The sequence below is a fragment of the Vanacampus margaritifer genome, chromosome 5 (genome assembly GCF_051991255.1).
Source record: "Vanacampus margaritifer isolate UIUO_Vmar chromosome 5, RoL_Vmar_1.0, whole genome shotgun sequence".
Taxonomy (NCBI): domain Eukaryota; kingdom Metazoa; phylum Chordata; class Actinopteri; order Syngnathiformes; family Syngnathidae; genus Vanacampus; species Vanacampus margaritifer.
In genome coordinates, this window is record NC_135436.1 from 30,890,127 (window position 1) to 30,914,515 (window position 24,389).

At 47.4% G+C, this 24,389-nt stretch overlaps 3 protein-coding genes and 1 long non-coding RNA gene across 8 annotated transcripts in view; 2 read left to right on the forward strand and 2 right to left on the reverse strand.

Moving 5' to 3' along the window:
• The window catches only part of LOC144051812 (uncharacterized), a 30,300-nt gene extending 20,893 nt beyond the window's left edge, over window positions 1–9,407 (forward strand). For 4 of the 5 annotated variants that reach the window (XR_013294047.1, XR_013294044.1, XR_013294048.1 and 1 more), the window contains 4 exons: window positions 1,214–1,288; window positions 5,013–5,163; window positions 5,675–7,776; window positions 7,865–9,407. This is a non-coding gene — a long non-coding RNA (uncharacterized LOC144051812). Of the gene's footprint in view, window positions 1–1,213; window positions 1,289–5,012; window positions 5,164–5,674; window positions 7,781–7,864 lie in introns of all 5 variants that reach the window. The other variant, XR_013294046.1, reaches the window with a different exon arrangement.
• Window positions 3,523–12,974, reverse strand: LOC144051808 (nesprin-2). Its single transcript, XM_077565254.1, has 13 exons — window positions 12,863–12,974; window positions 8,045–8,196; window positions 7,828–7,978; window positions 7,563–7,745; window positions 7,366–7,500; window positions 6,692–6,886; window positions 6,432–6,564; window positions 6,217–6,354; window positions 5,913–6,004; window positions 5,647–5,841; window positions 5,053–5,208; window positions 4,888–4,979; window positions 3,523–4,676 (listed from the first exon to the last, which is right to left on the reverse strand). Exons 2-13 carry the CDS (start codon window positions 8,194–8,196, stop codon window positions 4,493–4,495), a joined length of 1,806 nt encoding a protein of 601 aa, XP_077421380.1. The 5' UTR covers window positions 12,863–12,974; the 3' UTR covers window positions 3,523–4,492.
• On the forward strand, window positions 10,096–21,838 carry LOC144051810 (uncharacterized). Its single transcript, XM_077565257.1, has 3 exons — window positions 10,096–10,473; window positions 14,571–14,722; window positions 21,059–21,838. Exons 1-3 carry the CDS (start codon window positions 10,365–10,367, stop codon window positions 21,233–21,235), a joined length of 438 nt encoding a protein of 145 aa, XP_077421383.1. The 5' UTR covers window positions 10,096–10,364; the 3' UTR covers window positions 21,236–21,838.
• On the reverse strand, window positions 15,494–24,348 carry clip3 (CAP-GLY domain containing linker protein 3). The gene is made up of 14 exons (XM_077565251.1): window positions 24,127–24,348; window positions 21,444–21,835; window positions 21,187–21,326; window positions 20,510–20,603; window positions 20,271–20,432; window positions 20,080–20,198; window positions 19,454–19,690; window positions 18,617–18,752; window positions 18,390–18,533; window positions 17,965–18,096; window positions 17,488–17,611; window positions 17,349–17,419; window positions 17,194–17,266; window positions 15,494–17,126 (listed from the first exon to the last, which is right to left on the reverse strand). Exons 2-14 carry the CDS (start codon window positions 21,826–21,828, stop codon window positions 17,072–17,074), a joined length of 1,872 nt encoding a protein of 623 aa, XP_077421377.1. The 5' UTR covers window positions 21,829–21,835; window positions 24,127–24,348; the 3' UTR covers window positions 15,494–17,071.
• Between the last annotated feature and the right edge of the window lie 41 nt (window positions 24,349–24,389).

Here is a 24,389-nt window from a genome sequence, read left to right on the forward strand (position 1 = left end):
CGCGGAGCAGCGGCAAGCAGATGTTGAGAGAGACGCACAATAACGGGAGCTCATTAAAGACGGAGAGATCTTGCGGGGGGGGGGGGGTTGTTAGTAGGCCAGAGCAGAGGATTGTGGGTAATAAAAGTGAACGAGAGCGCTGATCAGATGTCGCTTTGCTGGAGACGTCGTTACTATGACAACATGGAACGCTCCCTTTATGCAATTATCACAAAATGACGTTACAAGTCGTTTGTGGCAGGCCAGAGGTGGACCTGACGGACGTCCATTTTAGTGATGGCAGACTTTGAAAATGAATGGATTAAGTCGTCAATGTAGTCGTCAAGAACTTGCATTTCGTATTCATTGGGACACGCGTGCGCCGCACGCTGTGGCGTTTTTGCCGTAGAGACTGAAAATAACGTGAAAATGTCGCAGAAAATGTCATTGGATTCAGTTAAGCAATCTTAGCAAACGCAAGATGGCTGCCAGTAGCAGTTCAGGTTATGAGCACTGATCTGAATATTTGACTGGAAAGCCGATAGGCCAAGACTTTTGAAGCTGCGGGGCCGCCATATTGCTCCTCCCAGCAAAGCTTTCACTGGCATACGATTTTATACGTTTACAGTCTCGAAAGTGGAGAACATTTGAGACTTCGTAGAAACGGCAGGATTTATCGTGTTTTTAATTTGTTAAACATAAGCAACATTTTACAACTTGCCTTAAACACATGTATATATGCGTAATGATGTTTACAGGAGGAAACTTGTATATTTCTTATGAAAGAATTATAACTGTAATTCAACAAAGATGCCAAATCTAATATTGGGGCCTTAAGAAGCGAGTTCTAAAAGAACAAGTGGGTCTTCAAAGCGGCACATACCGGCCACTTGTTCATTTTTTTTTTTACAAGTTTATAGACTAGTCTGCTCGCGAGATGGGAGGAGCAAGATGGCCGCCCTGTGACTTGAATAGTTTGCACGGACGGACGGGCGCGTGTGAGCTATCGGCTATCCAGTCATATATTTAGGTCGGTACTTATGAGATACGTTTGTAACTATGTGGACGGCTTGCGTGTAAAAACATGGCGGACGAGCAAAAGCTGATGTAAACGAACAATGTTTTCTGTTTGGTACTTTGCGATTCTTTGTTTTCATCAGATTGTTCACCCCAAACTGTTTTTGTTTTCTACCTCTGAAGTGTTGTTCATATGCTTCTTCACTGCCCCCTACAGTCTGGGAGAATATCAACGAAGCCAAAGGCTGAAAGACAAAGAAGAAGCAGAAGGATTCCTCCACAACTGCAAAATGTAAGAACATCTCATTTAAGCTGCCAGCTTCACTTAATAAAGTGAATTGATTTGGAAAACGTCTCTCACTAGTTCATCACGAGAATAATGATGACAGAGTGACGGGCTGATGAATTGTACCGACGGTCCTGAAATGGAACCGTAACGCAAACGCGGCCGTTGACGAGCTGTCCAAATTGATTGGCGCACTCACCTCTGTATTTTTCTTCATGAAAACTAACAAACATAAATAGAATAAAATAAAAACCAAAACTAGCGAAAATGTCGTTTGTTTTCGGCTTTGGCAATAAATCGAGTCCACGAGCCGAGCAACGAGAACAAATATTTCATTCAAAGTCGAAAAGAAGCAAAAACTGAAACTGGATTTTTCAAATGCAACAAAAACTAGCGCAAACGTTTGTTTGTTTTTCATCTTGAATTTGAATGTACGTGTTGATTTTGGCGTTGCCGTCATTTGTGTGCATGTGTGTGTGTGTGTGGCCTAAAAGCGGCGCCATCTAGCGGCAGCCATTAAGAATGCGCCACCAGATGAGCAACGAACTTGCCGTGTTTGACTCACCTGCTTGCTTTTATCACTTCATTAGCCGCAAATGCAACACCAGCTAACATGTGCGCTCCTTTTTCATATTTCCCAAAAAATGAGACGGTATATAAAAAAAATAAATGAATAGTACCCTGACTGTACAAACAGTTTGAATACTTTTCAAGTTGGCAACTTGCCAACCGGCGTCCTCCGCCCGCAAAAGGCCCACAAAACCCTCTTGGGGTACATACACTCAAACACACGTTAACACAAGAAGACACACACAAATACGCAAGCACACGTGGACACTCACACAAACCGACACGCACTCAAAAACAAACACGGCCAAAACGTGTTTCGAATGTCGCTACCTTTTTTGAGGGAGAAAAAAAACATTTGCATGGGGGGAGCCCAAGAAACATTTGTGTGTGTACATTTTTATAGAATGAGAGACACAACCTCTCCTCACAGCCACCCGACCCCCCCCCCCCCCATCCCCCCCCCCAACGCCGTCCTCGCTTCCCGCTGCATAATCCCATTATGTGCCGCAACGAGCTGCCACTGTCAATCAGCGTCGTTGCCATGCCGACGGCCAATAGGAAGCATCCCGGCTGATTAGCCGTGGTGATCTCGTTAGATGGCCCCGCCCCCAACAGGGCTGAGGGGGAGAATCCATCCCCCAAAATTTTTAGTGACATGTAACCCCCTTCTTTCATTTCTCTGGTGGCCATGTTGGATCGCCATGTTGGATCGCCATGACGACGGCAGCAGCGCGTTACCGGCTTGATGTTTTATTGTTGTCATGACGACGTGAGGAAACGTGTTCATGGACGCTGTCAGCAAGTCACATGTGAAGAAATTGTAGAATTCAAAACTTCTGCTAGCTTCGTGCTAAAGCTCAGAAAAGAAAATGGACAGATAGATATATTATATTATACTACGCAAAACCCTTGAGTTTCACACTCAAGACTTTAAAAATAATGGTAAAAAAGCAGTCATTTTAAAAACAAACTTTTCATCTCTCCTTGACCCGATGACGTCATCCGACAAAGCGAAAGGAAGGCTGGCATCAAAGTTATTGACGAGAGATTTGACTTTCCCGAGAGGCCCCATGTTCAAAATTCCAACCGTTGCGACCTTGAACGAACCCTGATGAGAAATCAACTTTGAGTTATTTGCTTACTTTTACTTCAATCGAACCCTTATAATGAGAACCTTTGACACACACCTACGTGCAGACACATGAACGCACACACGTGTCCCCTCCCCCCCCAAAAAGCACCTTTTCTTTTCATTCCTCTTTTTTCATCTTAGCGCCAGCAACGTGATTAGCATTCACTGTGTGTGTGTGAGATGACGTTTGAAGAAGTCAGTGTGTGTGTGTGTGTGTGTGTGTGTGTGTGTGTGTGTGTGAACAAAGGCGCCCTGATGAAGACGGGACGTGCGTAATTGCTGGGATCTTCTCATCATGAAGGGTCCCAAATTGTTGGACTGTCGCCACCGCAAAGCAAAGGTCCGCTTGACACGGCCGCGTCCGTCCATCAACACGCGTCTTGTGACCACTTGCCATTTTGCACACACACACGCAGCGCAGCAAGTGGCGTTAATCTCCACTTAATGCCTTAACGGCGTCAGCCAGCGGCACGACGAGGCCTTCTGCCGACACGTGAGCGCCGCACGAGATGCACGCTCGGCAACATTTTGCAACACGCAAGGCATAAAATCTCCTTTTTATTTGCCATCCTTTGTACAAAAACGCATTTTTATAGAATCCTCGGTTTGATTGATACGTTTCACAAAGCTTGACAATCAACAACAACGTGAAATGCTTTGAATTCCTCAAAGCTCGCACAACAGAAGACACAAACCCAAAATCCCGAGCAGTCAAATAATACAAAACATTGACATTGATTTGGATTTTTTACGACAAACTCTTCACCAGAATTCCCAAACCTTCGCCTGAAAATCTCCAAGATGGAGTCACAAGCTTAGCAACAAGCTAAGCTAACTACTCATTGACATGTTAAGTTTTGAAAAATCATTTTTTCACTTGTTTGTAACTGTCAATGTGGAAGAAACATTTCTGAGTGTCAAAAATGTTTCAACGTATCAAAAAATTGGACTTGGAATTGGAAGTTAAAACAATGTTTTTTTTAATCATTTATATTAGCAATATACCAATTTGTTCGTCATTTAAGTAAACATTGCATATTCATAATTGTTATGATTTATGGCGGCAGCCCATTTTTTTCCATAAAATAAAGTCAATACCGTGTGGGAAAAATGCCACGTTTGTAGCATTTAGCATTCAAGTATTTTCAAACTTGCTTGAAAATATGCTGAAAGATATTTGCAAGTTCAAAATGTTTCGACCCCGCCTCCGTCGTACCGCAAAGTTGTTGGAGCGTGTTGGTCAAATGGAAGCTAAATGCTCAAAACATGACATTTTTGCGGTACTGCCGTTGACCTGCGCATGCACAATTGCGGTATTAACCCGTAGCATTTGTTTTTGGGGGGGTGGCGACACGCTTTCCAGCATTTGGCCTCCATTTTGCCAATTTGTTCTGACCGCTTTGCAGTCCGTTGGAAACGACACAAGCCAACGCTTGCGTAGTGCTACCAGTTGACCGAGCAGCCCAACGGTACCGGCGTCGTTTCATCGCGGGATGCGGCGCGTGGCGTCAGGTGGGCGGGGGCCCGTTGACGTAGCTCAGGTGCAGGCCCCCCGACGCTCCCACGACGCTGCGGCGGCACGGCGGCTCCAGGAAGCGCCACAAGAGGCAGGCCAGCAGAGACACGGCGGCAGCGGCCAGCAGGAGGCGCTTGGCGCTGGGGCGGAACGCCGCCCGCGCCGCCCCACAGCCCCTGCCGGGCGCCAACATTCTTACAATGGCGCGTTTTCAATGCACATGGGAAGTTTGGAGATTTGTTGACAGTGTGTGTGGGAAAGTGAAGAGGTTGACGCTGTGTGAGTTTGTTTGCAACGTGTGCAAAATGGAGTTTTGCTTAACGTGCGCGAGTCAAATTTCAAGATTTTTTGGACAGTTTGTGTGTGTAAATTGCAGGACTGTCTCACTTTTGCTCGGTTTCAGCGCGGCAGGACTCTCCCTCCTCTTCCTCCTCTTCCTCCTCTTCCTCCTCTTCCTCCTCTTCCTCCTCTTCCGGAGTCTGAAAAACAAAATATCTCTTTTGTTTGAACAGAGACATGAGCGCATCCTTGAAGCCGTTGAGTGAGCCGTGCCTGGTGTTGCACCGCCGTCCAATCGGACGAGGAGTTTGGGTCATGTGATGACAAGCTGGCCCAAGTGAGAGAGGGGTCGTCGTCGCTATCGTCGCCATGGCAACTTGGGATGTGAGTGACAAGTTCTGCGGGATCCCGCTTGCTGACCGTCATACACTGAACACAAACAAAAGCTAACATGCAATTCTGGAAGCTAACTCACGAGCTAACTTCTGAGGTGACGCTGGGATAAAAAAATGTTTTTGTTAGCATTAGTTTTCATTGTCTCAAACAGAGGTAATGTTGGAAGCAAACTTCAAATGTCAACTTTTGCAAGCTAATGTTTGATGTAACCATGAAAGCTTACTTCACAATCTGACATTGGAAGCAAACATCCGAAGCTAACGTTAGCGCTCACGTCGGGAGCTAGCATTGCTCTTCCTCATCTGTAACATCGAAGCTAACATTGGAAATGAACTTCAAAAGTTAACCCAAACAGCTAACTTGGGAAGCTAACATTAAAAGTTAACTTGGGAAGCGAGCGGTGAAAGATAACTTTAAATCCAAATGCAACATTGTAAGCCAACGTCCGAGAAGCCAACTTTGGAAGCGAACCTGATTGTCCGTCTGCACGGCTTTACAGCAGGAAGGACGGTCCGGACGCTCAGCGCTGTGGACTCCTAGCCACGCCCTCACACGCCCGCCACCGTCCTGTTCTGGCGTGGAGGTCACCCAGCGCTCGCTGCGTGGGCTCTTTATGTCTGCTTCGGGTGAGAAGACGTCAGGGAGCGCTGGCGTCGACTTCAAGTGCTGCACGTAAAAAGGCGCCAATCGCATCAAGGATCACGCAGCCACTCGCTGCTCGAACACACGCGACTCACCAGCGCTTCTTCCTGCTTGATGATGTCACTACTGATGACATCACAGCTGAGGGAACTGATGTAGCTCCGCCTGTTTGGGGTTTCTCTGGGACCTGCACAGCAAAGTAGACTTTGAGTTTGACCTAAAAGTTGTAGTCATCATTCAGTATCTGACATTGTCGATGCTTCTCACAAATAATCACATCACATTACTTATAAGTTCTGAAAGTTCGATTTTGTCCTTCCTGACCGCCAGTTTTTGCGTTTTGAGTCAAAGAAGGCGACACAAACAAGTCACAACTTCCTGCTTGATGGTTTTTCCCACCTGTGCTGGCACTGTAGTAGGAGAAGTCACTGCACGAGACGGAGCGTCCCACATCCACGGAGGGGTCCCACTCCAGACCCAAGTGCTCATGGGAAGGCGAGGATGGCGAAGGAGGACGCTGATGATGAAGATGGAGGTCTGATGGCAGAAGATGGACAGGGAGTCATCACTTCTTCCTCATCTTCCTCATCATAGTCGTCAGCGTCTTCACTGACCAACTTGTTCACTTTGACGACTGGCAGGGACGTCCTGGTGGACTTTGTCAAGTGCGCCGTCCTCCTCAAACAAAGTCTCGGATGGACAACCGGAATCCGGCGGCAGAGTCAGCAGGAAGTCATCCTCAAAGACCTGAGAGGGAAGATGAGGAAGAGGAGGAACATGATGAAGACAGACAGAAAGAGAGACAGTCCGACAAACACGGACGGACGGACGGACGGACGGAGAGAAAATGTGAGACTTGATCTTGAGAACGCACCAGCCGCATGCTGAGGAGTCGCGTGTGCGCGCGTGTGATGTTGCTGTAGACATGAGTGCACTGGCGCAGAAGCTCCAGCAGGCGGCGCTCCACCCGCCGCGCGTCGCAAGCCGTGCTGCGCTGGATCAGAGCCTCGCCGCGCTCCAACACGCCGTTCACGCGGCCGCAGTTGGCGCTCACGCTCTGCTGGAACGACTGCACAAACAAACGCACGCAGACAAGTTTCACTTCTCAGTACTGAGGCCTGTCAGGTCCACTTTGGCTCCTGGGGTCCAGTGGTGAAGATAGATGCATTCTAGTCCACGCGGGTCAATCTTAGACTATGGTCCGATTCTGTTGGGCCAAATCTGTTCCATTGGTGGAGCCAAGTGCAGTTGGTTGCTACCACATTAGTTACGTCCTCTTGTGTCTATTTTAGCCCATTTATGTATTTATTTGGGTCCAGTCTGCTCTAGTGGGATATTCAGGTCAATTTGATCCAGGTCCTGTCTAGTCCACTTTGGCCCATTGAAGTGCACGTGGCTCCAGTTTAGATTCACTTGGGCCAAATCTGTTCCAATGTGGGGCCACAGATTTTATGGGGTCTAAAGGTGGATATTGGGTCTAGTAGGGTCCAGTCGGGTCCAGTCGGGTCCAGTCGGTCAGTCTACATCACAATAACTTAAATAAGGCACCTGCAGTTGTCTGAGTTTGTCGCACGTGTTTCCCGTCATGTGTTGGACTCCCACGAGACCAACTTCCATCTCGGCCAACCAGCCCGCCAGCTCCTCCGTCTCGTCCTCAAACTCCTTCCACTCGCTCACCAAACCCTGTAAGAGGTCGGGCATTTGTTGCGGTTCTGTGTTGCTTCTTCTCGATTCTGTTCTGTGACCTTGAGCCTTCGGCTGATGGACTCCAGTTTGACACTGAGGCGGTCCCATCTGCGTCCGCAGTCCCGGGCCGCAGCCGACAGGCGAGCCCGCATGGCGCCCTGGAACAGCACGGTCAGGGTCCGGTTCCTCTGGGTCAGCGCGTCCAGATGAACCAGTTGAGAGCCCGCCTCGCACAGCAGACTCTGGTGCAAGTACAAATCCACAAAAAGAGCTGTACGTACGTACTGCGAATGCAACGTCAACATAAGATCATCTCAAATGCACCTCAAACCTCCTGACGTCATCTTTGGCTCCGGCGCAGGTGACTCGAGTCCAGTTGTGGGAGGAGACCGCCTGCTCGGCCAATCGCAGCCAAGCGTCCAAGCGGCCGTGTTCCGTCATGAAGCCGTGCCAAAGCCGCCAACGTCTTTGCAGCCTGCAGGCCACAAGCGGAAGTGACGTCAGCGCTCAGCGCCGCGTCTCAAGTGTCAATCAAACTCACTGCTGGCATTCAAGCAGGTCGCCATCTTGGCTCCAGGCGTCCGTTGGCTCCTCATGGGTGGCGTCGTCTTCAGGCTGAGGGTTGACATTATCGTGGCGGTGCGAAAGGGGCGTGTCTAATCCCGACATTCTGACGTCAGGCCTTTTCAGCATCTGGAGAAGAGAATGTTGCCGTGAAAAGACGCTGTCCCACTCAGCCGTGTTGGACGGGTGTCACCGCTATGGACATGACTTCTTCTCCTTGCTCCTTTGTCAATCGCAGTACTTGCTGCCCCCTACAGGACTAGAGTAGATCATGACTGCAATTTGAACCAGGACTCGTCTTCTGTTAGCGGCTAAGATTGCAGGAGTCGGCGAGTCGGCTTTGGCAGAGGTCTTCCTCCAGCTAGGTTTGTGCATCGGGTGGTGATGTTTGCCGGCTTGCATCGCTGATGTCACTCTTTGAGTCAACATCATCCCGAGTGGCGTGTTCGTCCACATGACACGCGATCTGCTCGTCAGTTTGGGCGGGAAAAAATCGCGCTCGTGTGGGTTGTCTCTCCTCAAGACAGCCGAGAGACGGTGTCCCCAGCATGTTGGGAGTCTTTACCTGGCTAGCTCGCCAAAATATGTCACTCGTGTTCAGAAACATTTCTCGGAAACGGTGGGGACAATCGGAACATTGAGGAGCTTTTCCCTTCAAAAGGAAGCTCGCGGCGTAAACATGTTTTTGTATCGTTACACAACTGAGGTCAGAATGACCTTCACCATGCCGACCAAGCCCAGAACCTTTCCCCAGGAATGCGCAGCAGCTCCAAGTGTAGAGTCCAGTCCGCTTGGAGTCGCTTCAGTTGCACTGTGGTCCACTTCAGTCGGTCCCAGTGTGGTTCAGTCGCTATGATTGAGTGCGATCTGGTTCAGTCATCTCGCCACATGCTCGGGACGCATCATCTGGCTCTTTGTGATGCGTCCAAGCAGCCACTGACAGGTTCATTCACAACCGAGGTCTTTCTTTTAGAAGAATGAGTCTCAAGCAACCGTCTTGAGACAAGTGTCAATCTAGACCGGGTTCTTGCTTTGATATAAGAGCAAGACGTTTGAAACCTTGATAAAAGAACAAGTCATGTGAAGCCGATATCTTGAGTCAGGTGTCACTTCAAACCAGCAGAGATCCTGCTTGGATAGTCGAACAAGAAAATGGAAGCGCTCGCTCTCAGGTGTCATTCAAAAATGACTTTTCTTGCTTTAAAGAGAAAAAGCAGTATGAAGCAAGCCATGTTGAGTCCGGTGTCAATCAGCTTTTGACAAAGACCCCAAAAAACACATGAACACATCTTTTAGCCTCAAACCTTCTCACCTGGTAAAATAAATGAGTAAAAATGGGATCACGTCAGAAGTGTGTTTCGTGCTTCGGTCAATTTTGGACTAAACGTTGGTGACGTTGCCATGAATCATTTTTCCTTCTCTGCTCCTGACCCAAATCTGTGCTTGTGCGATTTAACTCCAATGAGGATAATTATGATGATAATATTATCCGGGATGAAAGCTGCGTAGGTTTGAGCTGACCTGAGATCTGATGTGATCAGCACGCGGTGATGCTAACAGGCAGTGATGTCAGCAGATCTGGTTCGCTCACACCAAACTTCATTTGCCCTCAATTCTCATACATTTTCAAGTATTAAGCTTATTTTCCTTTGCACTGCCATTGGAATCAAATCTCAAGTCCGCCTTCATATACTTGTTATGTGTACAGTTTATTTTTTCTTTTCATTTGTACTGTTACAGCAGTCTTTCATAATAACGTTTTGAAAAGGAGTGGAATCTTGTACAATAATTAAGCCCTAACAGCTTCATTCTCTCCCAGCAACTCTTTTTAAATTATGCTAAACAAACAAACTTTGTAACACAGTTTACCATAAAAAGAAAATACAAATGAACAATATGTAAAAGATCAAATATACAGTATATAGTAAATAGTAAATCCGTGTCACACTGTCGCGGCCCATCGACATTCGCGCTTGTTGTGATCACGTGATCGTAAGGAGCCAATCCTGTCGTTTGTTTACCGGAAGAGATTTGTGTGTGTGACGCGACCTGTCGCATGCCTTCCTTCCTTCCTTCAAAGTTTGGAAAGCTGAATCCGAATAGAGTTTTTTTCCTTTCTTAAATCAATGGACGGACCAGCACGTTTGTGTCTTGCCAAGAGCCGCCTTAAAAGAGCACGACGTTGCCAAAGCCTTTAGAACCATCAGGCGGCACTTGCCAACGAATTCGTTTCCGAAGTGGAACTTGTGAAGTGAGTGACGAGTGCGAGGTCGGTCAGCAACATTCGACGAATTTCGATGGCCGCTGAAGAGCAAACGGAAACGAATGTTCGCTCCAGATGGACTTTGGAGCAGTTTGAGGTCGGCCCGCTCGTCCAAGCAGCTGCTGCTCAGACGTTACATGAAGGTAAACTACATCGATTTCTTACTTGGAATCTGTAAGATGAATGACTTGAAACGAAATTAGGCTTCATTTGTCTATGCTGCTTTACTAAAAAATGTTTGTCAGAATTTTTTATTTTTTTTGGGGTTGCCGGCTGGCATCAAAACAAAACTTTAATTTGCACTGAATTATAGGCCTGACGTGCTTGTTGTGCCTTTTAGTGGATAATAACTTCTTTAAATGTGTGTTAAGGGTTTACATGCCCAAGGAAGTGTGACTTGTTAATTTTGAAATGAAGGAGATCACAGGAGGCCAGGACGTCGCCGTTTGGAAATGTGTACCAACCTGCTGGCCTCTCGCATTCATCTGGTTGCTTTTTAATGCAATGAAATTCTGTGAGGTGCCACAAGAGGGCGGCAAATGACTATTGTCTAAATGAAGCTCTTCAACTCATGCCAACAGTTCCTTGGCACCAGCATACCGTCAACTTGTGCTTTTTGCCAGAGTACAAAAACAGATCTTGTCTCCATTTCCTCCAGTTGTACTTTGTGTGAAATGTTGGCTTGTTTACTTGAACATGTTGCTTTTCATGGGCGGCAGGAACGTCAACAGGATAATTGCGCCTTCCGCCATCTCGTGGAAGAGCTTTTTAAAACGTGCCTGGCACTGTACGATGCTGACATAGATAGATATTATTTGGACTAGTAAACCAGCCTTTTTTCAGACCAAGCAAGTGAAATTGGATCCATTCTCACGACACACCTGACGATCTCTCACCCGAGTCCATCTTGATTTGTGCTCGCGGTATCTCGTCTCCTGTCCTCACAATGGGTCCATTGAGTGTGCGTTGCCGTGACGACCGCTGCTTTTGTTTGTCCGGGTTGGGAAGCGGGTCATCCGGACCTTCGCTGGCTGCCGGTCGGTCAGGTGACGGGCTGCGCTCGCACGACACCTGACTCCGAGCCCCCGGGGGCCACAAGACGCCCACCATTCAGTCAGTCGGTCGGCATTGTGCTCCAAAACTAACTCGGCTCTTCTTGTTTGCTCGCCTGATGCTGTTGATCGCAAACGTAACTTTGTGGCTTCCTTTAGCACTCAAGCGTGATTGGGAGCCATTTACAACAAATACTCAAATGCAGCTACTAACCCAATGGTTTCTCGTCATTGTCTAAAAAGAACAACAACCTTGAGATCTTGAGGCAGCGTAATGCTGCACGGCACCCACAAACTGAGGAACAGGGGACGTTTTTACAACACGTGTCAGATGAGCGGCGAGAAGAAGAAAAAAGTCCATTGGAGGCAAATAACATGAAAACAAAGATGGCGATTCTTAACTAAAATAATAAAAAATAATATTTATCAAATTTAAAAAAATAAATAAAAAAAAGTTCAATAAACATGTTTAAACAAATAATTGAACAAAGAGTCGCAGTATTTTTTAGAGCTAGAAAAAAAAAAGTCGATCAATTTGCATAAATTCTTGTTTTCGTCCTTGTTTCTACACGGACCTTTTCTGCAGACGCACGCAGTAGACGGGAAGTTATTGAGCTGATCTTGTTTACTTGTTGAAGCATCATCTGCCAAAAATGACTTTTAAGACACCATTACATGTTTTATCTACATATAATGTTGTATGTGTGAACAAAATGCTAGGTAGCGTTTGTTTACCTTAAATGCTCAGCGCTAGCCCGTTAATGCTAATTGCAATTGCTAGCCATTTAGCATAAGCTCATTTTGTTGGTGTTTAATAATACTCATGAGCAGAAGACAAATCTGTCGTTATATCCACTCAATTGAATTTGCTTTCAACCATAGTAGATTCAAATAAATATCATAATGATAATAAATTAATGGGGCGGGGAGGTGAATATTATTATTATTTTCCCATTTAGTGAAAATGAATATTTACTCCAAATATTGGTTATCGACTTCCTAATAATCAGTATCCGATCTATGAAAAAAACTAAAACATAACGGTCTATCATCTAATAAACAAGTGAGTGGTCGCCCGCCAATTGCAGGGCACACATATAGATGTGTGTACGGACTGGTCGCCAACGTCAGTCACTCCCATTCGCCTCAATGGACAATTTGTTGGTCTGCAATCAAGCTAACATGCTAACACGTCTTTGGAAAGTGGACTCGAGTGACGCCGGTTGCCATGGCGACAGAGGGTGGTGCACTTCCTCAACACACTCACAGTCGTGCAAACGTGTTGTGTAAAGGATGACCTTTCACTTTCCACACGAGACAAAAACAGCACACGCCACTAAACGACACAACGAGCACTTGCGTCGCGTGCGCGCTCACACGACAAACAGGAAGTTTGCAGTTGGGAGACGTGAAATGAAAGTGAACGCCGGCGAGGGTTCATTGACTGGCGGCAAGAGGTTAAAGGCCAAAGCAAAGTTACCTGCTGCTGGGTGAGGTCACGTCAAGCGGAGAGAAACTTGTTGTGGAGTGGTGAGGACGTCAGGTTCGCTCGCATGCAGGCGTCCTCAAAGGCCCCGCCCACTGCACACACCTGAAACTGCTCAGGCAGGAAAAGTTGTTGACGCCCACTTGACACTCGACACTGCCTTTTTTTTTCTTCCCATGACTGCGTCCTTTCATGTTTTACTTGCATTTCCATGCACGGCCCAAACGTTTTTGTGGGTTCTTCTCCCAAAACACGGACGACGGGCCAGAAGTTTCACATGTCAGCCCAAAAGTCAACTTTTCAAAGGAGATGCGCTTCAAATCAAACTTTATTATTTTATGGATCAATAGTACCAGTGGTATCATTACTTTGTATCGGTATCAGTGACCATTCAAGTTGAGTACTCTGAGTAAAAATGCTCATTGAACGTCACTGATAACTTGAACTGGGATTAAAAATGAAAAAAGAATTCACAAATCAAATTAAATTGATTTTCAGTTCTTTCTTTTTTTTTAATTCTTGAAACATTTTTTGATAGTTCAAAATACTGAATTCAACAATTTGATTGTTTGATTTTATTGTGACCTGTGAGGCACTTTGTGAGCTTTTTGTCTGTGAAAGGTGCCTTATAAATACAATTGACTTCCATTCAGTTAAAGATTTAAGTAGCGATTCTTGTGTAAGATGAAAGTTCATCAAAGAAAATCAGAGTGAAGAAAAAAGACAAGAAAATAAATCAAATTAAGATCAATTCAAAGAAAAGAACTAAGAAAATAGAGCAAAAAGGATCCTTCCACATGCTAGCTAATCATGCAAATGAACGAGACAACAAAAGTAAAGAGAAAGAAAGAAAAGTTTCATTGAAGTTGATTGAAGCAAGTTGCCTCGGGACGTTTGTGACCTTTGAACTGTGCACTCGCCACTCATTGGAATGCAAATCGGCCAAAGTTCAAACGTTGACTTGTGTTTCATCTGTGACGTTCTTTCAAGTGGCGCTTGTCTGGAGAGCTGTGATGTCATAACAATCGCGCTCACATGCACGATTGTGACGTACACGCACAAACACATCATCGTCACAAGTGGTTGCCTCTCCTGTGGGGACATCTGCTGGACATTCTCAATATTGCAACATATATATTTTTAAATAAAATCGATTGCATGTTTTTTCGTTTGTTTTTTTTATTTATTTATTTTACTTTTGACGTCATGTTGTTTTGGACTTAGGCGAGTGTGCAGCTGCATCATCATCATCATCATCATCATCATCATCACAACAGAAGAAAAGAAAACCTCATTAGTCATTACTTTTGATTTTTTCCGCCACTTGGAGGCGCTGTTCGCTGTCTCCGACTACCCGACGGCGGAGGCGCGCGCTCGAGTTGCCGCCGCCGCCCGACTGGACGAGGAGACCGTCAGGGTGAGTTTGAACCTCTGCAAGGGGTCTCGCACCAAGTTCAATAGCACGTTAGGAGAACGTGACCATTTTGACTTCCACATTCAGCAAAACAAAAACAAAGTCATTCTTTGCGTTTCCGGCGGTATTTGTGTGTGTCTTCTTTCTCTCATAGAAGAGCAGCGTAGTTTCTTCATTTGACATTGGGCATGAATTTCCCCTCTTCTACTCTAAAAATGTGTTTAGAGTGCCTCGTTATCCTCTGTGCAGCGACCTCATCCTGTCCTTTTTTGGGTTGTTGACATTTAGGTTTGGTTCAAGAACCGCCGAGCACGCAGGAGACGCCAGTGCAGCAGTTCAAAGGTCAGGCCAGAAGAAATAGCGGCGAGCAAAGCCTTCAGCGCCCTCCTCTGACGCACCTGAACGCATCATCGTCATCGTCTTCATGCACATGGCTGAAGGTGCGTTTGTTTGCGGCGGCAGGCCAGCCGGCGTCCGCTCCGGACCGCTCGCCATTCAGTGGCAGACGTGCTGCCGTGGCCACGCCGCTCGTCTTTTCTGAAATCGATTTGAGTTTCTTTCAAGGAGTGCTTTCAACACCTTTGAAAGCAAATAAATGTTGATTTGGACACAAATTCACTTGACCGCTTGCTTGCGCTTTCTTCCGGTGAGTCGAAGAAACGGACATTGGCGCCCTTTCATCCGACTCTACGCCAGGTGACAAGACCGATTATCGCCGATAGTTGGCATTTTAGTGCATATCGGAATCAAACTTTCTTTTTTCTTGTTCTTTTTCTTTTTAAATCTGAAGACCAAAATGTGGTGAGTTTAAAACGGGTCAAACTTTAGGGAACTACTCATTTGCTTATTGAAATTGTCACTTAACTTTACGAGATGCTCCTGACCCTGCATGGGAACGAACCTCTTGCACTTTTTGTTTTTGGTAGTAATTGAACCAAAAATAAGTGAACGTTTAACATTTCAGGTATAAAAAGAAACCACCAAATCGATGTGGATGCCAAAGCTCAAGTATGGAGACGTCTACTTTACTGTAAATGAATATCGCCTTCAAATATCGGTTATCGGCCTCTACTACTAATAATTCGTATCGGCCCTGAAAAACCCCACGGTGGCGGACATGTGCGATATCCGTCACTACGAGCTCATCAGGCACTGCAGGTCTGGAATCACAAAAGAAAAGAAAAACAAAGGAATTGACAGGAAATAAAAAATAAAAAAAAACATCAAATGCTTTATTTTGTATAATATTTACTGAATTGCTGCAGTTCTTAATATTATTGGATACATTTTCATGCTAATGACAACATGAGAGGATGAGAAAATACACACGGATTATAGTACACAGCATGCAGTGAACCCAAGGAACACACGCACACACGCACACACGCACGCACACACGCACGCACGCACGCACGATAGAAAGAACAAAAGAACACTTTTTGGTGACGTTATCAAACAACACTTACATTGTTGTTGCACTTGTTTTTAGCTTAGTTTGTTTTTCAGGTCATTTGTACTCATGAATAATAATGACAACACTTTACGTTTACAGGACACATTTTCTTGTAGCCGACAACTTTGTTAAAAACAAATGCACGAATGTCTAAATGACGCTAAATTGTCTACTTGAAGTGAAGAATCTTCATCACTGGCCTGGTGGTCATTCAACAAGATAACAGATATTTATTGATATACTGTTTGTGTAACCACATTGACGACGAACTAGTGACTCACTAGCGCCACCTAGTGGCCGAAGCAGAGAAAGCCGAGCGCTGTACAATGTGTTGAATTACGAGCAGATCCTTGCGGGATCCGTGGAAAGCAGCTTCTCGGTCAACTTCTTTAAGGATCACGCAACAAAATGAGAAAGGAAAAAGAGATGATTTTTGGGGGGAATGAAAATACTCCAGGCAACGGCAACTTGGAGGACTTGATGAATAAAGTTAGTTAGTCAGGCCTTCAGAAACATGCTGATTGTTTGAGATGAACAAAGACGTCTACATGAAGCTGAAGTTGAGGAGAAGTTGGGATGATCCCAAATGAAATATTCAAGTTGAAACGTGTTTCAAAGAAAGGCAGCAAAATAAAGGCTTCAAATTGTCAACATGCGGAAAAGTTTTGGCTCGCTGAGCAGTTTGGATCAACGTTTTGATGATAAACCAGATTTCAATGAAGTCTAGTCAAGTGGAACCGGTTCTACTCCGGATCAACAAATTCGGTAACCGATAACTCGTTGTCTTCCGACTGTCCGAGCAGACAAAAAAGATTTGTTTGCTTTTCACATTGTGAAAGACGCGTCCACGATGGAGCTTTCAACTAACCATCAATGCCCCCCCCCCCCCCCCTCTCAAAAAAAAAACCCCAACAGCAACAACAGATGAACACTAAGCCTCAATGGTGTCTAAAAGCAAGCAGAGTGGCTGCTCGTATAGAACATTCAGGACTAACGCTAGAATCCGGAGGGAAAATCAAAACATGGAGGAGTAGGTACTAATGCTAATGCTAATTGTTAGCCTAGTGAAGAAAGAGTGAGCGAGGAGGGAAGATGCTAACCATGGGAGGAGTTTGTGGACAACACGGTTGTTGTTTTTAGCAGGAATGCAGAACATCTGATCAACATTTCAACAAGGCACTAAAGATTTCCAACGGCGAAGCGAGAAGAACACTAGAGTGAAAGGAAAGAGCGGCGAAGGAAGGCGAGCTGAGAGCGAGGGACAAACGTTTCACCAGGATGGACGACGACAGCCACAGGTAGCTCGAAGATTCGCCGGATGTGGAAAAGGACGTGGTTAGGACTGCATCTCGGCTCGCAGCATCCACGGGAACCAACAGCAGAAGAGCAACCTGAGGCAGACCAAGCGCAACGTCGGACCTTGGCTGAAGTCACCACGGAAGGCTACCACGGACTCACCTCGATATGGAGCTCTCGGAGGTCAGATCTTTAGGAGAACGGACTGTGTTGAAGTTCCGCTTGGGCTGGGACACTGCGGCAAAACACCAAAAACGTCAATCACACCCCATTCAAGACTCGATGCAGCCGGCAATCGCGTCTTCCGGGATACTTACTGGTGACTTGGTGGACTTTCTTCATCGTGGAGTTCTGCTCGTTCTGTGAGCCCTCTTTTGGTCCTCCGATCCTGAAAGAACCACAACATGCTAAAAACCTGACACTTGACTTGACGTCCGCAGACGGGGGGCACCCTACCTCTGGACCCGGGAGGGCGGGGCAAACACGCCGTATTTGGGCAGACAGCTGAAGTAGCGCACCCCGAACACGGAGCCGTCGTGTTTGCCGCTGGGCTGGTCCAGCTCCACACCGAACCACAAACCTGCAGGATGTCAATTTGTCAGCTCGCGGGTGCTATAAGCGAGTAGCATCAGACGTGAAAATCGGAATCAAGAATCGGAATCAAGTCCCATGAGAGCCAGGATGGTGGCGGGCGGGTATGACAGCTGAATTTGGGTTCTGGTCAGACTGCGTCACTTTCTGTGCCGTGATTTGGTTTCGGTAGGAAGCAGTCGAGGTTTTAGAACAGATCCCGAAGGGTGACCCTGGAAAAGAGATTTCTTCTTGCCGGGGTCAAACGGACTTCAATAACGCCACGGAAACCCGGATCAGCTCACAGATGCTTCATATTCAGATTTTCTGTCACTTCGGGTGTCCTCAAGCCAACAAACTCACCTGGAGCAAAGTCGGTTTTTCCAAAGTAGCGCACGATGCCACTCTTCTGTCCGGCCACCAAGACCTGATCCCCAACCTCAGCGTTCAGTCCTTCTGGGTCCAGACTGACGACGGACGATTTCTTCTTCAGGGCTGCCAACAAACAGCACACGGGTGAGAAAATGTTCTTCCTGGTGGACACAACTCAAATTGAGACATCCGTCCGTCCATTAGCCAAAACCGCGTACTCTGTTGAAGGTCGTGAGCGAGCCGGAGTTCCAATCCCATTTGACTTTGAGCAAAACACTACAAATTGGCAAGTTGGCATTCGGTCGCAGGACGGACACTCGCATTCTCACCGTCACTGAGTGGGAACTGAACCCAAACTGAACCCAAACTGTCTGCGCCCACGTCAGGCCTGGAATGATAACAAATATTTGTCTTGCCTTTCTCCTTCTTCTCTTTCTCTTTCTTGGTCTTCCCGGCGAGGCGCGAGGCCAGGTCCATGCGGGGTGTCCTGGGGGTGGAGGTGACGGAGGAAACGTTCTGTTCCACCGACCTGGAAATCTTTGACACCGGAGCAAAGATCCCTACGGACCAGAAGAGAGAAAAACCCTGAAACCTTCTGCGTCGGTATCCTTCGTCCACAGACAAAGTATCGGCAGCGTGTTACCGAGTTTGGGCGGGCAGATGAAGTAGCGAACGCCGCCGACACTGCCGTCGTTCTTTCCCTCCGGCTCGTCCAGCTCCACGCCGACCCACTGCCCGCTGGCGAACTCTGTGGTACCGCAGAATCGAAGTGTCCCCGTCTGAAAGACAAGAACAACTTTCTGTCAGAAGGACGCCTCTCGGGGAAGACAGCGGTCCTCCTCTGCATGTTCTGCAGAGTGAGGCAAGTGGTCCGGGATCAGAGTCCAGAGACGACCAGTCAACCGGGGTCAGGCTCCCTCTTGTGGCCTTCGGGAGTAAAACATTGCGATTGAGACAAAAGCCTGGCGATGGCGTTTTGACATCATTGGAGACGGTCCAAGGAGTTTTGTTGGGACGGGTGAAGCGACAGAATGCTTTTCGGACAAGAAAATACTGGATGCTTCTTTGGACGCAAGTGGTCCAGGATCACAGTCCAAGTAAGGCTACCAACAAGATGGAGACAAAAGCCTGGTGGTGGCGCTCTGACCTCATTGGAGAAGTTGTAATGACTTTGTGTTGGGTCAAGAAGTGAAATGACAAAAGCAAGAATGATCATTTAGTTGAGGATGAGATCACAAAGGCCAAGTTTTTAGTGGTACCAGGACTTCCGAGTTCAATTCTATTCTGTGACCAACATTTGAGATGGACAAAGATTTGTTGTGTTCCTCAAAAAGCATTTTTGGATCCAATGTGACTTCCAAGGGTTCTCAAATTGGGACACACATTTTGGGGGGTCTTTTTAAGTCTTTCAATTGGTGCTAGGATGGACTTTTTGAAAGGAGTCATCTGTCAGGGTCTGCACGCCGCGTTAGCCTCTGACCTTCATGTCGTCCAGCAGGACGCGCTCGCCCAGCTTCATGCCCAGCGAGGACAACATCAGGTTGCCGGGAATGTTGTCGTAGTTGGGCAGCGTTGCTCGGGGGAGGTTGCAGCTCAGCGGGAGGGCGTCCAGCAGCAGCTGCTTCAGCTCTTTGGCCACCATGGCCGCCTCCGCCTTGTCCAGACTCATGTCCATCGGGTCGGGGACCACCTCGCCGGGGACGTGGCCGTTCTCGTTCTGCAAAGAGGACAGGAGAAGCGCGTCGTGATCTGTGCTTTTGTTTTGGTTCGGCAGTGATGGATTCTTTTTCTTTTTCTAGCCACTGACGTTTTGGGCCATCTTGTTGAAGTGCACGTATTTAGACATGCTAAATACGTGCACTTCAGTTACCATAAGCAGTCGTTTGCACCATGTTTGGCCAACGCTAACATTTTTTATGAGGGCTGTCAGTTACTCGAGACTTTTCACTAGCTGTGGCAGCTTGTTTGCTTTGTGAAGTTTGAGCCCGCCGGACTTTTGCCTGAAATGACGCAAACGTCAAAAGCCGTTTTGTGACAAAATGTCATGTTTTCATTTGAATGTCTTTCAAGGTTTCCAAAAGCAAGAGAAGAAGAAGAAGTTCTGACCCGGACGCTGGGGTTGGCACCGTGCTCCAGAAGACACTTGACTGCGCCCAGACACAGGTTGGAGGCGGCGATGTGCAGCGCCGTCCCGTAGTGGAAGTCGCTGCATGTGGAGTTCAGAACTGGCACACCACATGAGCGGGAATGAGTTTGCCGGACGACTGGCTCACCCTGACCATCGGTTGCGCGTCTACCTCTGGGTTTGGCGGCCTTCAGCAGGACTCGGACCAGTTCTGGAACATCAAAGTAGGCGGCGTAGTGCAGAGCGTTCATGTTGGTCCAGCGGCTCCTCAAGCTGACGTCGGCGCCCAGAGAAATCAGCTGGCTGGTCAGACGCAGCGCCGCCGCCGGGTCGCCTGCGCGCAGCAAAAACACCAAACTGACCAAACCGCAGAACCGCCACGCCACCTGAAAACCGGAGCGACGGTCTCACCAACGCCGTGTGCGCCCGCCTTGCAACTGTAGTGGAGGAGGGTCATGTCCGTCAAACCGTCACGGTCGTTCACGTGGCAACCGCGTTTCAGAATCTGACGTACGCACACACAGACAGACACACTTGAATGGTGCGGCTTGCTTACATGGTGAGGAGGAGTCAGTCTTGAAGGGGGGTTTTGGGGAGGGGGGGGGCTGTACCAATTAACTAAACATCAAAAGGTGATGATCTGCTCATCCTGTGTCACTCCAGAAATCTTTCAGAGGTCGAGATCCAGATGAGACCAAGAATGTGTACATCAAGGAAAAATACCCCCCCCCCCCCCTCAAATACCTCAGTCAGATAAACACTGAGGGGTTCGAGTCTCCCTTTTGTATTTTGGCGCTATTTACCATGGCCAATAGACGTCGCTAAACGAAAACACGTAACACTTGGTCGCAATTTTTTAAAACGATCTTTGTGGTGGTATTTTTGTGAGGACCGTCTCTGTCCGCTGCACGCCGAGTCGTCTTGCTCAATTCCAATCTCTCCGCTCTGCTGCTTTTCCAGGTCATGCCGGCTTTTCAACTGGGTCATCTGGTGGAGTGCGGCGCTTCGTGGCCTCTCCGCTACTCGGTGGCTCGACCCGAACGAAGGACGACGCTAAGCGCGCAGGTCGGCGGCGACGGCGTTCTCACCTCGTTGCCGATGACGTCGATCTTGTGCTGCACCTGCGGAACCCACTGACGCACGATGGCGAACAGCTCCGGGACGGTGGTCCGGGGGTCGGTTAGGATCTCCAAACAGGCCGGATCATTGGGGTCGAAGAAGGTGAAGGCTGCACACCCGACACACGCAAAGTCAATGTTGTGAAGACCACCAAAGAGAGGAAGCGCAAGACCATGTGATGCCGCACGTGCCACGCCGCGTCGCTGCAAAATTTCGGTTTTCCTACCGTAGTCTTTTGGAAGCGGCGCCTGCGCAGAGGGGTGCACCATGGCTCGGCGTCGGCTCTCGTGGACCGGACTGTGAAGCGCCGACACAGACAGTGGCTCGCTTTGGTCGGGTGCGCCGTCAGCGTCTCTGGCCGCCGACTCCTCTCGCGGCGTGGCCGGCTGCTGACGTTCTCCTCCCTCCTCCTCCCGCTCGTCCTCGTCCTCGCGCTCCTCGGCCGGCTCGTCCTCGTCTTCTGCTCTCTCCTCGTCTTCTTCATCGCCCTCCTCCTCCTCCTCTTCCTCCAGCAGCTCCTCGTCCTCCTCCCTTTGCACCCTGCCTTCCTCCTGCTCCTCGCAGTCGTGCCTCTCCTTCTCCTGCATCTCCAGGTTCTCCTCTTTCGTCATGGCGGGCCTGTCGTACACACCAAAGTCAGTGCTTGGATCGCAGGCCTTTTGCTCCTCGTCATCGCGGGCCACATCGCAGTCCAGCAGGTAAACCGGCAAGTAGCAGCACCTGAGGCTAAAGCCAAATTGAGGCAGGGTTTCTACTAGTTCCCATTTCTGCTGACGGTTTTCATACCGTCAGAACATGATGGCGGACTACATCCAGGTACAGAAGGTAAAAAGTTTGGCTTTGGTTTGGTGCTTCTCCTCAATTGGCAGGTAAATGTGCTTGTGTATAATCTTCAAAGATTACGAGTCTTGATTATTTGGATACCATAGTAGGAAGCGCTTGTTTCTACTCAAGCGGTTTCCCTGCCGGTTGAGTAGAAGCACCTGAGGCTAAAGCCGAACCGTGGCAGGGTTTTCACTTTCTGGACCTGGATTTGCCATCTCGGCCTGCGAGCAAATGTTTTCCTTTACAACTCAAGTGTGTTGAGAAAGTCAGTGTGCGCGTTTTCAATCGCATCTTACACATTCATTCTCGTGTACTTCCTGTATTCTGACTGGAGTGCAAAGTGACTTCCCAATCACATTGTATTGTTCCATTTAATTTCAGGTGAAAATAAATGTTTGTTAAGTAGGGGAGAAATGCAATTTTGGTACCGATTTTCAAATCACAAACCCCGTAAGAGAGACTTGATTTGCTTTGGCGCAGCATAGAAAATGAATTGCGGGGCCCGTTCTGGCCCGCATGTCGAGACAAAAAGAGAAGAACTGCTCAGTCATGTTTCATTTTGCTTTCAGTTACTGGAGCAAGCACAAAGAACAACAAAGCTCACGAGGCTGCAGCCGTGGACTGCGAACAACAGTGGCCGAAAGCTTTGCTCGCTAAAAGCTTCCACAAACACGTCTTTGTCCGTCACAGCTCCTCATTGGAAGTCGGCAGTGCACTTAGCAAAATGGACACCGGCGTGAAATCCAACCGGCAGCCCCTCCCTTCCCAACGCAAACGTCCGTCCGTCCGTCCAACAATGGAACTTCTGGCAGCCTTCTTGTGCCTTCAAATGCAATCTCAAAGAGCACGTGATGATGGCGCTGTTGACAAGAACTCCAAAGAAGATTTGTTGTTAGTGTAAGCAGTGCACAACATCCGGAGAAATGAACTCGATTGACTGAGATGTAGAACTTCGACATCCAGCAGCCAGTGAGGAAACTTTGCCAGACATCAACAGAGAACGCAACTCAGCCGCAGACGAGAGTCGAGCTTGATTTGTCGACTAGTTTGCGATTTGGATATCCGACTGGATGGGCTCCAGCACGCCCGCGACCCTCATGAGGAGAAGCGCGTCCGGAAAGAAGAGAAAATAACACTTAATGAAGAAACAATTGTTTATCATTTTTAGATGACATTTTTAGTGTGCTTTCCTTTTCTACAGACATTTGTGAGTATAAGATCAAATCACGTCAGAACCACAGTAGCAATTTTGCCTGTAAAACAGCACATTTGAGTAGAGCTAGTTTGTTAAAATGTGATCAGTGAGGGATCAGCATAAAAAGCTCACAATATTGTAAAAAACAAACAAACTCACAATAATGGGGGAAAAAGCACAGTATTGTGTTTTTGTAACAGCTGTGACAAAGAAATGCAGTTGGATTGGCCACTCATTTTATTGTCATGTGCTGTAGTGCATTCAATTAAATATGAGGTATAATAATAATACATATAATTCGCAAATGTTTAACACAATGTCCCAACTTCATAGGAATAGGGTCCAGTCCACATGCATATGATGCTATTTCCGTATTTGAATATGCATACAGCCTAGTGTACGTCCACTGACTACATTGTGTCTAATGTGTGGAGCACAAGCAAGGAGGCCGTGGCTTCCTCCTCCCCCCTCCATCTCTCAGCCTCCATTTTACATCCACACAAAACGTCGCTACAAATAAACAACAAACACACGTCTCACTTTGTAGGCTTACTTCTCATTTGCAAACAGTTTATGATTGTGTTGGCGAACAAAACAACATTTGTAAGCGAGACGCTTTGAAGGCCAACGTGCGCAGTAAAAGCGCACGTCCAACTGAAAAACAATCGCACGCACACATGCACCATCATGAGGACATATGATCATATCAAATATTGTTTTTACAAGATGCTCTGAGAAGCCAAATTAACGATGTTTTTATTTTTTATTTAATTGATAACGCTTTTGTGTTCCGCTTCATCGTCGTGAGCGTACGCACGAGCACGCCAAATCAGCAATCACAGTTCATTTAAGGAAACACGTGAAATTAAAAAAGGTTTTGTTTTTTTACCTGAAAACAAGCCACTTAAAAGGCGGTAATGGTAAAAGGCGACGTACGATCCGCTCTCACAACAACACTGAGGATGAGGATGAGGATGGTGGTGAATGCTGATGATGCTGGACCTAATTCTCTCTCTCTCTCTCTCTCTCTCTCTCTCTCTCTCTCTCTCTGTCCTCCGGCAATTATGTTTTAAAAATATATATACGTTAACGTTTTATTTTATTGTTCGTTCAAACTAAGTCACTCACTCACTGCTGACATTTGTTCGATTT